The following is a 12,390-nucleotide window of genomic DNA, read 5'->3' on the forward strand; positions in this document are numbered from 1 at the left end:
AACCAAAACTCAAAACGATCAACAAATATATTCCATATTTGTTTTAGTTAAAATATTGAAAATTTTATATAAAATGAAGACAATTTTTTTCTTTATAACTCTTGCAGTTTTGTTTTCATTATGTAAGTTTATTTTTGATCAATTAATATATATATATATATATATATATATATATATATAATATTGTTTATATTTTCATTAATAAGTTTTAAAAAACTATTTATAGGTACATCAAATATTATGACAAAATCTATTTCAGAAGGAAAAGCTCAGTTTTCCAACCCTGCATTAAGCCCTGATATTGATTCAGCTGACGAACATATTGCACACTCTCTCAATGACATGAAAATTATGTTTTGCCAACGATGTGCATATCATTGTATTGAGAAAAAGAAGAATATATCTCATTGTGAAAATTCTATTTGTCGTTGTACATTGGAAGATATTTTGTAAGACATTATATTTTTAGAATAATATAAGAAATAATCTAAAGTTTAATAATTTACTATATTTATTTCCATGTTTTATTTTTCATTCTAATATAAGAAATAATTAAAGTTTTGCCTTTGAGTTCAAGTTGACTTGATCTTGCCGAGAGAAGAGGAAAAAGTTGAAGAAGATTGTGTCTCGCTCTGAGTAGTGGTCTCAACGAATTTGGTTCTGACTTGTTCCTACTTAGTAATTGTTTGCTTAATCTTTGTTTATTGTGTCGTTGTGCATGTCAAAGACCCATCTTTCTTGCCTTTAACTTACAATTTTACTATGGATAATTAACTCTTTAATAGTCCTCATCACTTCTTTTTGGTAAGTTTCCATGGATTGCTTTACCTATCAATAAAGAAATAATGGACCGTTATTATGAGTTAAAAAAACTTTATATACGAAATTTTAAAAACTAACACGGAAAAATATACTAGCTAAGTAGCTTGAAGATTAATACAACGAAAATACGTCAGCTTACTTGACTTAAAATGGGCCTATTGGTCCATTTACTACTTTTTTCTCTTTTGATTTGAATTATTTGGTTTCCTGCTGAATTCGTGTATGCTCTGGTCTACAAGAAAACCTGCATTTTGAAACTACAGTTTGTGACCCATTTATTGGTCAAAAATAATCATGACCTTGTTGTGACTATTTTATGACTAATAAACAACTACACATGATTTCAATTAGAAAATGACGACTACGCATATCAATGGCAAACCCATTGCAAAAATACGACGAAAAGTTATAATCGACAAACTGTCTCATATTTGCGACTGTTATAAAATTATTAGTCGATTATATCAATGTAGTAGCAAAATAATCGTAAATTGAGATGGATTAGAGACGCCGTTTTTAGTTGGGAGTTTCAGTTACAAAAGTAGTCCCAAATTTGCTACGTATTTGTGACTTCAAAAGTTTGCACCATATCAAGTTTTTACTAACTAAATTGAGAGATCTTGTTTAAAATTCTATCATGAGTTATTGTAAAATCATATGTTCATTTTTTATTTACTATGAAGTTTTAAAATAGCATCACAAAACGGTGACACTGCGATTATTTTGCTAATACGGTCACTTATTTGCGACTATTTTGTGACGGCATTGCTACTAACACTTGAGATTGTGACGAATTTGCTTCTTTTAACCAATGGCTCACGATTTTATTTATATATTCAACCATATATAATTGTAAAATATGTTAAGTTATTCGTTTCTACATTGATGGGTCCGATTGGTAACCAAAAGCTGTTAGCTGTTAGCTGGAGCTGTTAGCTTTTCCGGAATAGTGCAAAGCTGTAAGAAAGAGCTGTACGAGAAAGCTGTACAAAAAAGCTGAGAGTAAAACTTTTTGTAACGCTTTTGTGATTGATAACTGTCAAAACTGTATACTTTGTAACGCTTTGTACCACTTTGTAAAGTGGTTACCAATCAATGCCGATATGAACTACTTTAGACATTGAATCATTATAATACCAAAACAGTTTTAATTTCCAATGTTTAGAAAAATATTTGCAACTTACATAACATTATTTATAAGTGTTACATGTGTATTTCATGTAATGTTTGTGATTGTTTTGTAATTTCTAAGTTTACTTACCATATCATGTTTTTACTTATTACACTCAGAGATAGTGTTTAGAAATTAGAACTCTAATATGAGTGATTGTAAAATCATATGTACATTTTTGTGGCCCATAAGCTTAAAATTTCATATGTATAAGACCACACGCAGTGGGGGATCCTTCTGTCGGGTGTATGTATTTTAAAATAGAGAAATATTGCAAAATGTTGTCTCTCTCTTTACATGTGAGTGTAAGTTTATATGTGAGTGTAAGTATTAAAATAAACAGAAATATTGCAAAAGTCTCTATCTCTCTCTTTTCTCTCTCTTTTCTTTCTCTCTTTAATTATAATAATAAAAAATTATTCACACTCACACTCTCACTTATCCCATTGTGTATGCCAGGCCCGGCTCAATATATTTGAGAGCCTTAGGACAAAAAATTTATTTTTTTGGCCTATTATTATATACAAAGAGAAAATTTACTTAATTTTTAAAAATTTTGCGGAGTTTTTATAGTAAAAATTGTTATTTTAAAAATTTTGGACCTTTTTATATATTTTCTTATAAATAATTAGGCCTCTTAAAATATAATTCTCATATTAATAATAGCATTCGCCGTCGCACCTCAGCCCTATCCATCTGAGCCGGGGCTGGTGTATGCTCTAAGTTTGTGATTCATAAAATATAGCCACAAAACAGTTGTACTTTGCGACTACTTTACTAATAAGGTCACACACGTGTGACTATTGCTGAATATTTAAAATTTTATAAAAAGTTTCAATAATTAGCGGCAACTTATTCCCCCCATAAATTTCAAAAGTGAGACTTTTTGGATATTTACAAGATAACCCCTAAATTCAACTTTCCCTTTCTCTCCTTTCCCATTCTCTTTCAGTCTTGTTTGAATCTCTGTCTCGAGTTTTCATCTTCTCTTTCAATTTCAATATTCGCCGGCGACACAACCCCCACCTCCTCCAAAGTAGTTGAAAACAGATTTTGTTATCCGGAGAGTAGTAGTGGTGGTCGTGATGGAGGAAGATGAGCCAATTCGCGGCGGCGAGTCTGAGCCCGACCAGAGGAAATCTGGAACTCCGAGACTTTACATTAAAGAGCTTGTGATGCGAAACTTCAAATCATATGCTGGTGAACAACGCGTCGGTCCTTTCCACAAGGTTAGGGTTTTACGCTGATTAGATTTGGCTTTTCTCGAATTTCAAGCCTAGCTTCTATGTCAATTTCAGTATACTTTTCGAATTTCTGCTTTTCAATTGCTCTTGCGAATCACAATTGGTTAGGGATTTACTGAATTTGTTGAAATATCCAGAGTTTTTCTGCGGTGGTTGGACCTAATGGGAGTGGAAAGAGCAATGTCATAGATGCTATGCTCTTTGTATTTGGGAAACGAGCGAAGCAGGTACTTTTACTCTCGCGTTTTCTTTTAGTCACTGAGCTTTGTTTGAGAGTAACTCTTATGTTTCTTTTGCTGTTAGATGCGGCTCAACAAAGTTTCAGAGCTAATTCACAACTCAACTAATCACCAGAACTTGGATAGTGCTGGAGTTTCTGTACAGTTTGAAGAGATTATCGATTTGGTAAAACTTGTTGTCTGCTTTTCTATTATTGACTTTGGGAAAGCTTTCTAGTAATGTGAATTGTTTATTTTGAACTAACTCAGGATAATGGATTGTACGAAACTGTTCCTGGAAGCGATTTCATGATTACTCGGGTTGCATTCCGAGATAATTCGTCCAAGTATTATATCAATGAAAGGTCGAGCAATTTCACTGAAGTTACCAAAAAACTCAAGGGGAAAGGAGTAGATCTTGACAACAACCGTTTCTTGATTCTTCAGGTTCTCACTTCAGCCTACATATTGTTGAATTAACGTGTTTCCCCCACTAATATTGTTTCTTGAACGTTGACAGGGGGAGGTAGAACAGATATCACTCATGAAGCCGAAAGCACAAGGTCCCCACGATGAAGGTTTTCTTGAATACCTCGAGGATATCATTGGAACGAATAAATATGTTGAGAAGATAGATGAATTAAATAAGCAGTGAGTGATCTATGCATTCTACTGTTTCTTTTAAACGGCCAATGCTCAAGAACTGTATTTGAGGCGCTTTGCTTGAATAGAAAATGCAATATCACCTGCTTTCTTCTTAGGCAGATTTAGATGTAAGTGGTTCCTGATTTCTTGGATGTTATTAATATAATTGCAACTGCCTCTGAAATTTAAGGCTTGAAACCCTCAATGAAAGCCGGTCTGGAGTTGTGCAAATGGTGAAATTAGCAGAGAAAGAAAGAGACAACTTAGAGGTTTGTTGACGTTTCCCTTCTTGTATATGTTGTATATGTTGACGTATATGTGACCCGGTTTTGTTGTATATGTTGCTAATGTGCTTTTGGAACAGGGTGTGAAGGACGAGGCAGAGACTTACATGCTGAAAGAGTTATCACATCTTAAATGGCAAGAAAAGGCTACAAAAATGGCATATGAAGATACTGTAGCTAAAATTACTGAACAGAGAGAAAGCTTGCAGAATTTGGAAAATAGTCTAAACGATGAGCGGTAAGCACTACTTAATTTTCTTAAAATATCAAAGAAATTATATGAACTCATTTGTTAACAAATATCGTAACATTTCTGTTACAGAGTGAAAATGGATGAGAGTAATAAAGAGTTAAAAGAATTTGAGTCTGTGCATGAAAAACATAAGAAGAGACAAGAGGTACGTCTGAAATGCAGATGTGTTCTGCTCTCATGCTTATTACCGACGAGGCTAAATTCAATTTTCTCTCTCCTAAGTTTCAGAAATGGTTAATCACCTTATCTTCCTTTGCAATGGTTAGGTTCTTGATAATGAACTTAGAGTCTGTAAGGAGAAATTCAAAGAGTTTGAAAGGCAGGACGTAAAGCATAGGGAGGACTTGAAGCATGTGAAGCAAAAAATCAAGAAACTCGAGGATAAACTTGAGAAGGTTAATAGTTATGGAAGGATGATTGACTTTTTTTTTATGGCGCGCATATACCTTACCTGTGTTGTTATGCAGGATTCATCCAAAATCGGTGATATGACAAAGGAGTCTGGGGACTCGAGGAATCTAATACCTAAACTTCAGGAAAACATACCAAAGCTTCAGAAGTTCTTGCTAGATGAGGAGAAGGAATTGGAGGGAATCAAAGAGATAGCTAAAGGTGTGTTATGCTTTAGGATCTTATGCCCCAAATAATGATGTCCTTGTAACCCTGCCAGCTTCTTTAACAACATTCAGTAAAAAAGGACTTGGGATTGGCAACTTGTTAAACATGCTAGTACCCATCTATAACGATTAGCTTCTTGCTCAAGAGTAAGCTTGTTCAGTTAATAATTTCGGTCAATTTTGTTACAGTTGAAACTGAAGGTTACCGGTCTGAGCTTTCAAAAATTCGTGGTGAACTAGAACCTTGGGAAAAAGATCTAATTGTGCACAGGGGAAAGCTTGATGTTGCATCATCTGAAAGTGAACTCTTGAGCAAGAAGGTACATCTCATATAGTTATAATGATTTGCTTGGAGTCAAGAACTTTTGCTTGTGAAAATAACTTGGCTCGTCTTTTCAAAAGAATTTCTAGAGAGGTTTTTTATTAGCTTACTCCAACTGCTTCTTTAAAGAATTCGTTTGCCATAGTCAAATCTTTATATGCTTCCTGGAGCTGCTTTCTCGCTGAATAATTCAAAATAGTGTTGGACGACTAATTTTTTGTATCTGTTTGAACATTACCACTTTGTTATTCTAGCATGAAGCTGCTCTGAAAGCCTTCACAGATGCTCAGAAACAGCTCTGTGATTTATCAACGAGAAAAGAAGAAAGAGCTGCAGCAACTACCTCTAGGAAAGCTGATATAGAGAAGAAGAAACAAGAAGCAATCGAAGCTCGGAAAGTGGAAGAGGTACTTTTATTAGGATATGACTGTAATCTGTGCAGCTTAGATGGTGAAACTGAGAGTATGCATCTTAACTTTTGCAGGAATCAATTAAAGAACAAGAAAGACTCGTTCCACAAGAACAGGCGGCCAGAGAAAAAGTTGCTGAGCTCAAATCAGCAATGAATTCTGAGAAGAGTCAGGGTGATGTTTTGAAGGCAGTTTTAAGAGCGAAGGAGGACAATCAAATTGAAGGAATATATGGAAGGATGGGGGACTTAGGTGCCATTGATGGTGAGTATATTGGTCTATTGTCAAGTATAAACAGTGCTCTGACCTTTAATATTGCAGACTGTTATTTTCTCTTTGTAAAATGAGGTGTGACATTTTAATTGACAATATTTTCGATGATAAATGAATTTTAGATGGAAATCCACAGTTGCTCGTCTAAATGATTTTAAAAGAAATACGTTGAAGCTAACAACCACTGACATGGCTGTCCTTTGCAGCAAAATACGATGTGGCCATATCAACTGCTTGCGCTGGCCTTGATTACATTGTTGTGGAAACAACTTCTGCAGCACAAGCATGTGTTGAGCTGCTGCGGAAGGGAAATCTTGGCGTTGCAACATTTATGATATTGGTATTGTATACCACTTTCTATTTATATGCTTTGAATTACTAGCCTGGCCATTTTATTAAAAATGCCGACTTAAACAGAAGAATCGTTATACACGGATCCTTAGATTTGTGATTCCTGATTTGGTCTTAGTAAACTATTATATGTAATTAGGAAGTTAATAGCGTGTTATGGTGGATTTTGATTCAGCAAATGAAATGAAATAGGCAGCATTCTTAGTAAATCTTCAAATGGACTGAATCTGAAGCTTCACATTCTTTCGCCAAGTAGGTTCTAGTTATTGCTCGTGCAAATAAAGAGTGAACAATCCTTCTACAATATTCGTTTTTGCAGGAAAAACAAACAGATCATATACATAAACTGAAGGAGAAAGTGAAAACACCTGAGGATGTACCACGCCTCTTTGATCTGATCAGGGTTAAGGATGAAAGGATGAAACTTGCATTCTATGCAGCCTTGGGAAACACTGTTGTGGCAAAGGATCTTGATCAGGTATATTATCTTTGCACATCAAGACTGACTCAGTACAGAATTTATTTACTGCCATTAGTAAATTATGAATTCAGCTAAGCTCAGCTAATCTTGTGAAACCCAAGATGGGTAATACCTCTTAACATACAAGTTACTGTGAACTCAATGCTGAGCCTAATAGATACAATTTCTCCTGCTTATAGGCAACACGTATTGCATATGGTGGGAACAGAGAATTTCGAAGAGTCGTGACTCTTGATGGCGCTCTTTTTGAAAAATCTGGTACCATGAGTGGAGGGGGAGGTAAGCCACGTGGGGGAAGAATGGGAACCTCTATTCGTGCCACTGGTGTGTCTGGCGAAGCTGTTGCTAATGCTGAAAATGAGCTCTCCAAAATTGTTGACATGTTAAACAACATCCGTGAAAAGATTGGCAATGCTGTGAGAAAATATCGGGCTGCAGAAAACGAAGTCTCTCGCCTGGAGATGGAACTGGCGAAAAGCCAAAGAGAGGTACTGTCTTCTGTGAATTTATCAGTACCTCCTGTTTGAGATATGTGATCAAGTTGCCCTAAATGTAATCAATTGTTTCTTTCTCCCATATTTAGATTGAAAGTCTCAATTCAGAGCATAATTATCTGGAAAAACAACTAGCTTCCTTGGAAGCTGCATCTCAACCAAAGACGGATGAGATTGACAGGCTTAAAGAGCTCAAGAAAATAATCTCCAAAGAAGAAAAAGAGATTGAAAACCTTGAGAAGGGTTCTAAACAGCTGAAGGATAAAGTGCGTAACATCAGTAATTTTTTTATTTTTTGAAATGTGGCACATCCCCCTTCTTCCAATAAGTTTTTGGTCTAACCAGCCATGCTTATGAAAAGTTTGACTGCTTATGGAGTTGTTCCTTGTTTAATACCCTGTAATATAGAACTAGTGAATCTAAACTGATGAGATTTTTTATTCTAGGCTTTGGAGCTACAAACCAACATAGAGAACGCAGGTGGTGAAAAATTAAAAGGACAAAAGGCAAAGGTTGAGAAGATTCAGAATGTAAGTTTGCTTTTGTTCCTAGCATGCTGTTAGTGAACTCCCAGTTAAGTGTGTCCTAATTTATGTTGCACATGTTTAGGATATCGACAAAAACGATACAGAGATCAATCGGTGTAATGTTCAAATAGAAACAAACCAGAAACTGATAAAGAAGTTGACAAAGGGGATTGAAGAGGCTACTCGAGAAAAAGAGAGGCTAGAGGGTGAGAAGGAAAATTTGCATGTGACTTTCAAAAATATAACGCAGAAAGCATTTGAGATCCAAGAGACGTATAAGAAAACACAGAAGGTTTTGACAGTTCTTATACCTGTTATCTAGATACTATTTGGATAGCAGTCACAGATAAGTCCTTTCTTTTTGTTTAGTTGATTGATGAGCACAAAGACTTGTTGACTGGAGCAAAGTCCGATTTTGAGAACCTGAAAAAGTCTGTGGATGAGTTGAAGGCATCTAGGGTAACAAACTACTAAATCTTTTTCTTTCGTGCTGTATTTCTTTGCGTTGTTTTCATCATCTAAACTTTAGTCGAATTCAGGTAGATGCAGAATTCAAAGTCCAAGATATGAAAAAGAAATACAATGAATTAGAAATGAGAGAGAAGGGCTACAAGAAGAAACTCAACGACTTGCAGTTTGCATTCACAAAGCATATGGAACAGTAAGTGCGGTAAACCCTTCATTATATGATTACCTCATTTACATCTAAAATTCGTCATTCTCCATTGCAGAATTCAGAAAGATCTTGTTGATCCGGATAAGCTTCAAGCAACATTGATGGATAATAATTTGAATGAAGCTTGTGATCTGAAAAGGGCTCTTGAAATGGTTGCCTTACTGGAGGCTCAGCTAAAAGAGTTGAATCCAAATCTTGACTCAATCGCCGAGTAAGAATTTTGTTGTTGTTTCTTCCTAACTTCGATTCACACATGTTTCTCTAGCTTTCTTAATTGTTTGCTGTAATTACTTAAAGGTACCGGAGCAAAGTGGAACTTTACAACGGACGGGTAGACGAACTTAACTCTGTGACCCAAGAGCGTGATGACACAAGGAAGCAGTATGATGAATTGAGAAAGAGAAGGTATTCCACACCTCTAGTTTTCTTTGTATATATATGTGTTTACCTTCTGCTCTTGGTCTCATGAAGCCAATCTGAACTTCGATGACTACGAATTCATTTCAGGTTGGATGAGTTTATGGCAGGATTTAACACTATATCCTTAAAGCTGAAAGAAATGTATCAGGTTAGTTTACCTTTTGAACATTGTTTACAACTCGAAAAGCTTGGCTAATAACAATAATGAAGATATCCACAACTGAAAAGAAAACTTATGAATGCTGTTTTTCAAATCTTACAACTAGAACATTGTCCTTTTTTGTTTGGCCTATCTTTTAGATTTTATCTGTCCCTCATAAATTATACAAACATGATTCTGCAGATGATCACTCTTGGAGGTGATGCAGAGCTGGAGCTGGTAGACTCGCTTGACCCTTTCTCAGAAGGTGTGGTATTCAGTGTAAGACCTCCCAAAAAAAGCTGGAAGAACATTGCAAACTTGTCGGGTGGTGAAAAGGTCATTCACAAAAACAAACATCTCTTAACACACTTTTATATCACCAGTTTGTCTCATAAAAGCTTGTCTATCTCTTTTACTTGCAGACACTTAGCTCACTCGCACTAGTCTTTGCACTCCATCACTACAAGCCTACTCCACTTTACGTCATGGACGAAATCGACGCTGCTCTCGGTAACTCTTTCATCCCTCCATATTGTCAATTTTCATCTCCCAAAACTTCATTTGATCCCTGACTCTTTTTTACACCAGACTTCAAAAACGTATCAATCGTTGGACATTACGTGAAAGACCGTACTAAAGATGCTCAGTTCATTATCATCAGGTCAGTTCAATCTTCTAGTTCAATCAGTTGTTGACTTATTCAAGTAGGTCTAACTAATATATACATATGAATAATGGTGACATGGTGCAGTTTGAGGAACAACATGTTTGAGCTAGCAGATAGATTGGTGGGAATCTACAAAACAGATAACTGTACGAAGAGCATTACGATCAATCCTGGAAGTTTTGCAGTTTGTCAGAAAACTCCTGCTTAGTCTACCAAATCTCATCTCTACATTAACCACTTATTATTGTATTTGTATTTGTAATTTAGTGACTTTGGGGTTTTCTACTGTTTAGTAACTTTGGGGTTTTCTACTGTTTAGTAACTTTGGGTTTGCTTTTTTTATGCTGGGATTAACACTTAACTATGTGATACGTTATATATATTAGAGAATTAGTCTACTTTTTATCTCTTGTAAGTATTGGTTATGTTAGTCTACTTTTTGACTAATTTCATACTTGTCAAAGTCAACTATTTGCATCTTTTTCTTCTTTTTTTCAAAGCAACTAGGATCGGACCCGCGGTCCACCGCGGGAGAAAATTGGTTTACATACGTTGATTTTAATATTGTGCGTGTTTTAAGTAGAGCGAATCGTGTAGTGTACATATAAATATTCATAATAACGAATTGTAGAGAAAATGTTAAATTGTTTATAATTAAACCGATCATATTAATTATGATCACAAAATAGAATTTTATGTTTTAGAATTCTAAAATTAGACGATTCATAGGAATTAGAGCAGTCAAAATAGGTAAAAAACCATGGGTCGAGCCCAAATCATCTCACTATGGGGCAGATTTGGGAAAATATATTAAACCCGTAAATAAACGGGCCACATGGATTGATTCGCAGTGGATCATAAGTTTTAATCGGTTTTCGTCCGCGGGTTGGCGGATCAGCCCGCATGTTAGTATTTATTGATAAAAATATAATTTATTCAACATTTGGTAATTTAAAAAACTTTTAATAAATGAAATTATAATATTTATAAATATAATGATATATAAAATTATTTTCTCTGATTTTTATTTATTTATTTATTTTAGTAGTATTTTAAATTTACATTACTTTAAAATTAATTAAACAAAATCCACGGACAACCCCGCAAATCAGCATACATTCGCGGGACGGGTTTGTGTTTCATATATGCTACCCGCGGATCGTGTGGACCGACTAACTATATGTCAAAATATATTTTGTCTATCACAAAACGGGCTTAACGGGACGAATCAACTCGCTTTGACAGCTCTAATGGGAATATTATTTAGTCATACAACAAAATAGAGTTTGGCCATAAGAATAATAGAATATGTATCTTATTTGTTAGATGAGAAATTGAAACTTTGAAAGGTGAAATATAATGATTAAAAATTAATTATTATTTTTGATGATTCACAAAATTTAATAAATATTTATCATCTTGTTGAATAATTCTAAAAATCATCTTAGCGAAATAGGTTTTGGAAAATATTGGTTTATATTGTTCGCAATATCAAATCCACATTATTAGTATCCATATTTAAAGATCTTACGGTAGATTTGCTTGTTAATGGTATAATTTAAAGGAATACTTTATTAGTATATGCATTTAATGGTTAATCGAGTAATTAAGAAGATACCATATAAGTCGAGATTGTTTTGATTGTTTAAATATTTAATTTTCTAATCGGTATCCGATTGTATTTATTGCGAAACAATAGTATCCGTTATTAGTCGAGGTTTAACTTTGGGTCAGTTTAAAAAAGTTAATTATACTCAAAGATCCGTTTGCTTTAATTTCGGGTCAATTTGTGTTAATTTTTTAATTTAACCTGACCCAATTCAAAATGAATTCAAAAATGAATTCAATTTGTACTTCTCTTTTAATAGTATAGAGATTTGACTTTTAAAAACTTGACTGGAATTTGGACATGACTTAATCTATATATACATTTTTGGAACACTTTTAGTAAATAAATCTTGGATTTGGGAAGTATTTACAAGATATGCCACTGGTGGGTCGGGTCTGTTGGGGTCGGATTTCACCCGCGCTAAGTCCGAGCTAAGACATAACACCTCGGGACGTATCACCAAACCGGCCCGGGGAACGCTTAGAAAACAGCTTGGGATCGATCACGAGATCGGCTCGGGATCGATCACCAGATCGGCTCGGGATCGATCACCAGATCGGCTCGGGATTGATTACCGGATCGCTTCGGTAATCAATGACTAAACCGGCTCGGGACATCCTGTATCGCCTCGGGAATGGGACCCGATACACCGCCTTCCACGAGCCGAATTCTCCTCCCGTCCCGAGCCGACTTCACGAGACACCCGAGCCAACTTCGCAAGATACCCGAAGCGAAGAACCAAGATATCCGAGCCGAAGGGAACG

General features: G+C 35.2%; 2 protein-coding genes across 3 annotated transcripts; both read left to right on the forward strand.

Annotated features, from left to right (window-relative positions):
* Positions 1 to 73: 73 nt before the first annotated feature.
* LOC9299984 (defensin-like protein 220) lies at positions 74 to 453 on the forward strand. 2 transcript variants are annotated; one of them, XM_021028925.1, is made up of 2 exons: positions 74 to 126; positions 207 to 453. In XM_021028925.1, exons 1-2 carry the CDS (start codon positions 74 to 76, stop codon positions 451 to 453), a joined length of 300 nt encoding a protein of 99 aa, XP_020884584.1. The 2 variants fall into 2 exon arrangements, with proteins under 2 accessions (XP_020884584.1, XP_020884590.1); XM_021028931.1 differs by having other exon boundaries at positions 74 to 122; positions 227 to 453.
* A 2,485-nt stretch (positions 454 to 2,938) lies between these two features.
* Positions 2,939 to 10,432, forward strand: LOC110224835 (structural maintenance of chromosomes protein 4). Its single transcript, XM_021012252.1, has 28 exons — positions 2,939 to 3,222; positions 3,375 to 3,464; positions 3,541 to 3,642; positions 3,726 to 3,902; positions 3,976 to 4,106; positions 4,291 to 4,369; positions 4,465 to 4,622; positions 4,707 to 4,782; positions 4,904 to 5,032; positions 5,105 to 5,249; positions 5,444 to 5,574; positions 5,831 to 5,983; positions 6,061 to 6,250; positions 6,466 to 6,599; positions 6,930 to 7,088; positions 7,271 to 7,579; positions 7,675 to 7,851; positions 8,032 to 8,115; positions 8,195 to 8,404; positions 8,482 to 8,571; positions 8,652 to 8,773; positions 8,844 to 8,999; positions 9,086 to 9,193; positions 9,296 to 9,356; positions 9,552 to 9,686; positions 9,773 to 9,860; positions 9,939 to 10,011; positions 10,102 to 10,432. Exons 1-28 carry the CDS (start codon positions 3,079 to 3,081, stop codon positions 10,223 to 10,225), a joined length of 3,735 nt encoding a protein of 1,244 aa, XP_020867911.1. The 5' UTR covers positions 2,939 to 3,078; the 3' UTR covers positions 10,226 to 10,432.
* Positions 10,433 to 12,390: the final 1,958 nt, after the last annotated feature.

Source organism: Arabidopsis lyrata (genome assembly GCF_000004255.2).
Source record: "Arabidopsis lyrata subsp. lyrata unplaced genomic scaffold ARALYscaffold_8, whole genome shotgun sequence".
NCBI classification, from domain to species: Eukaryota; Viridiplantae; Streptophyta; class Magnoliopsida; order Brassicales; family Brassicaceae; genus Arabidopsis; species Arabidopsis lyrata.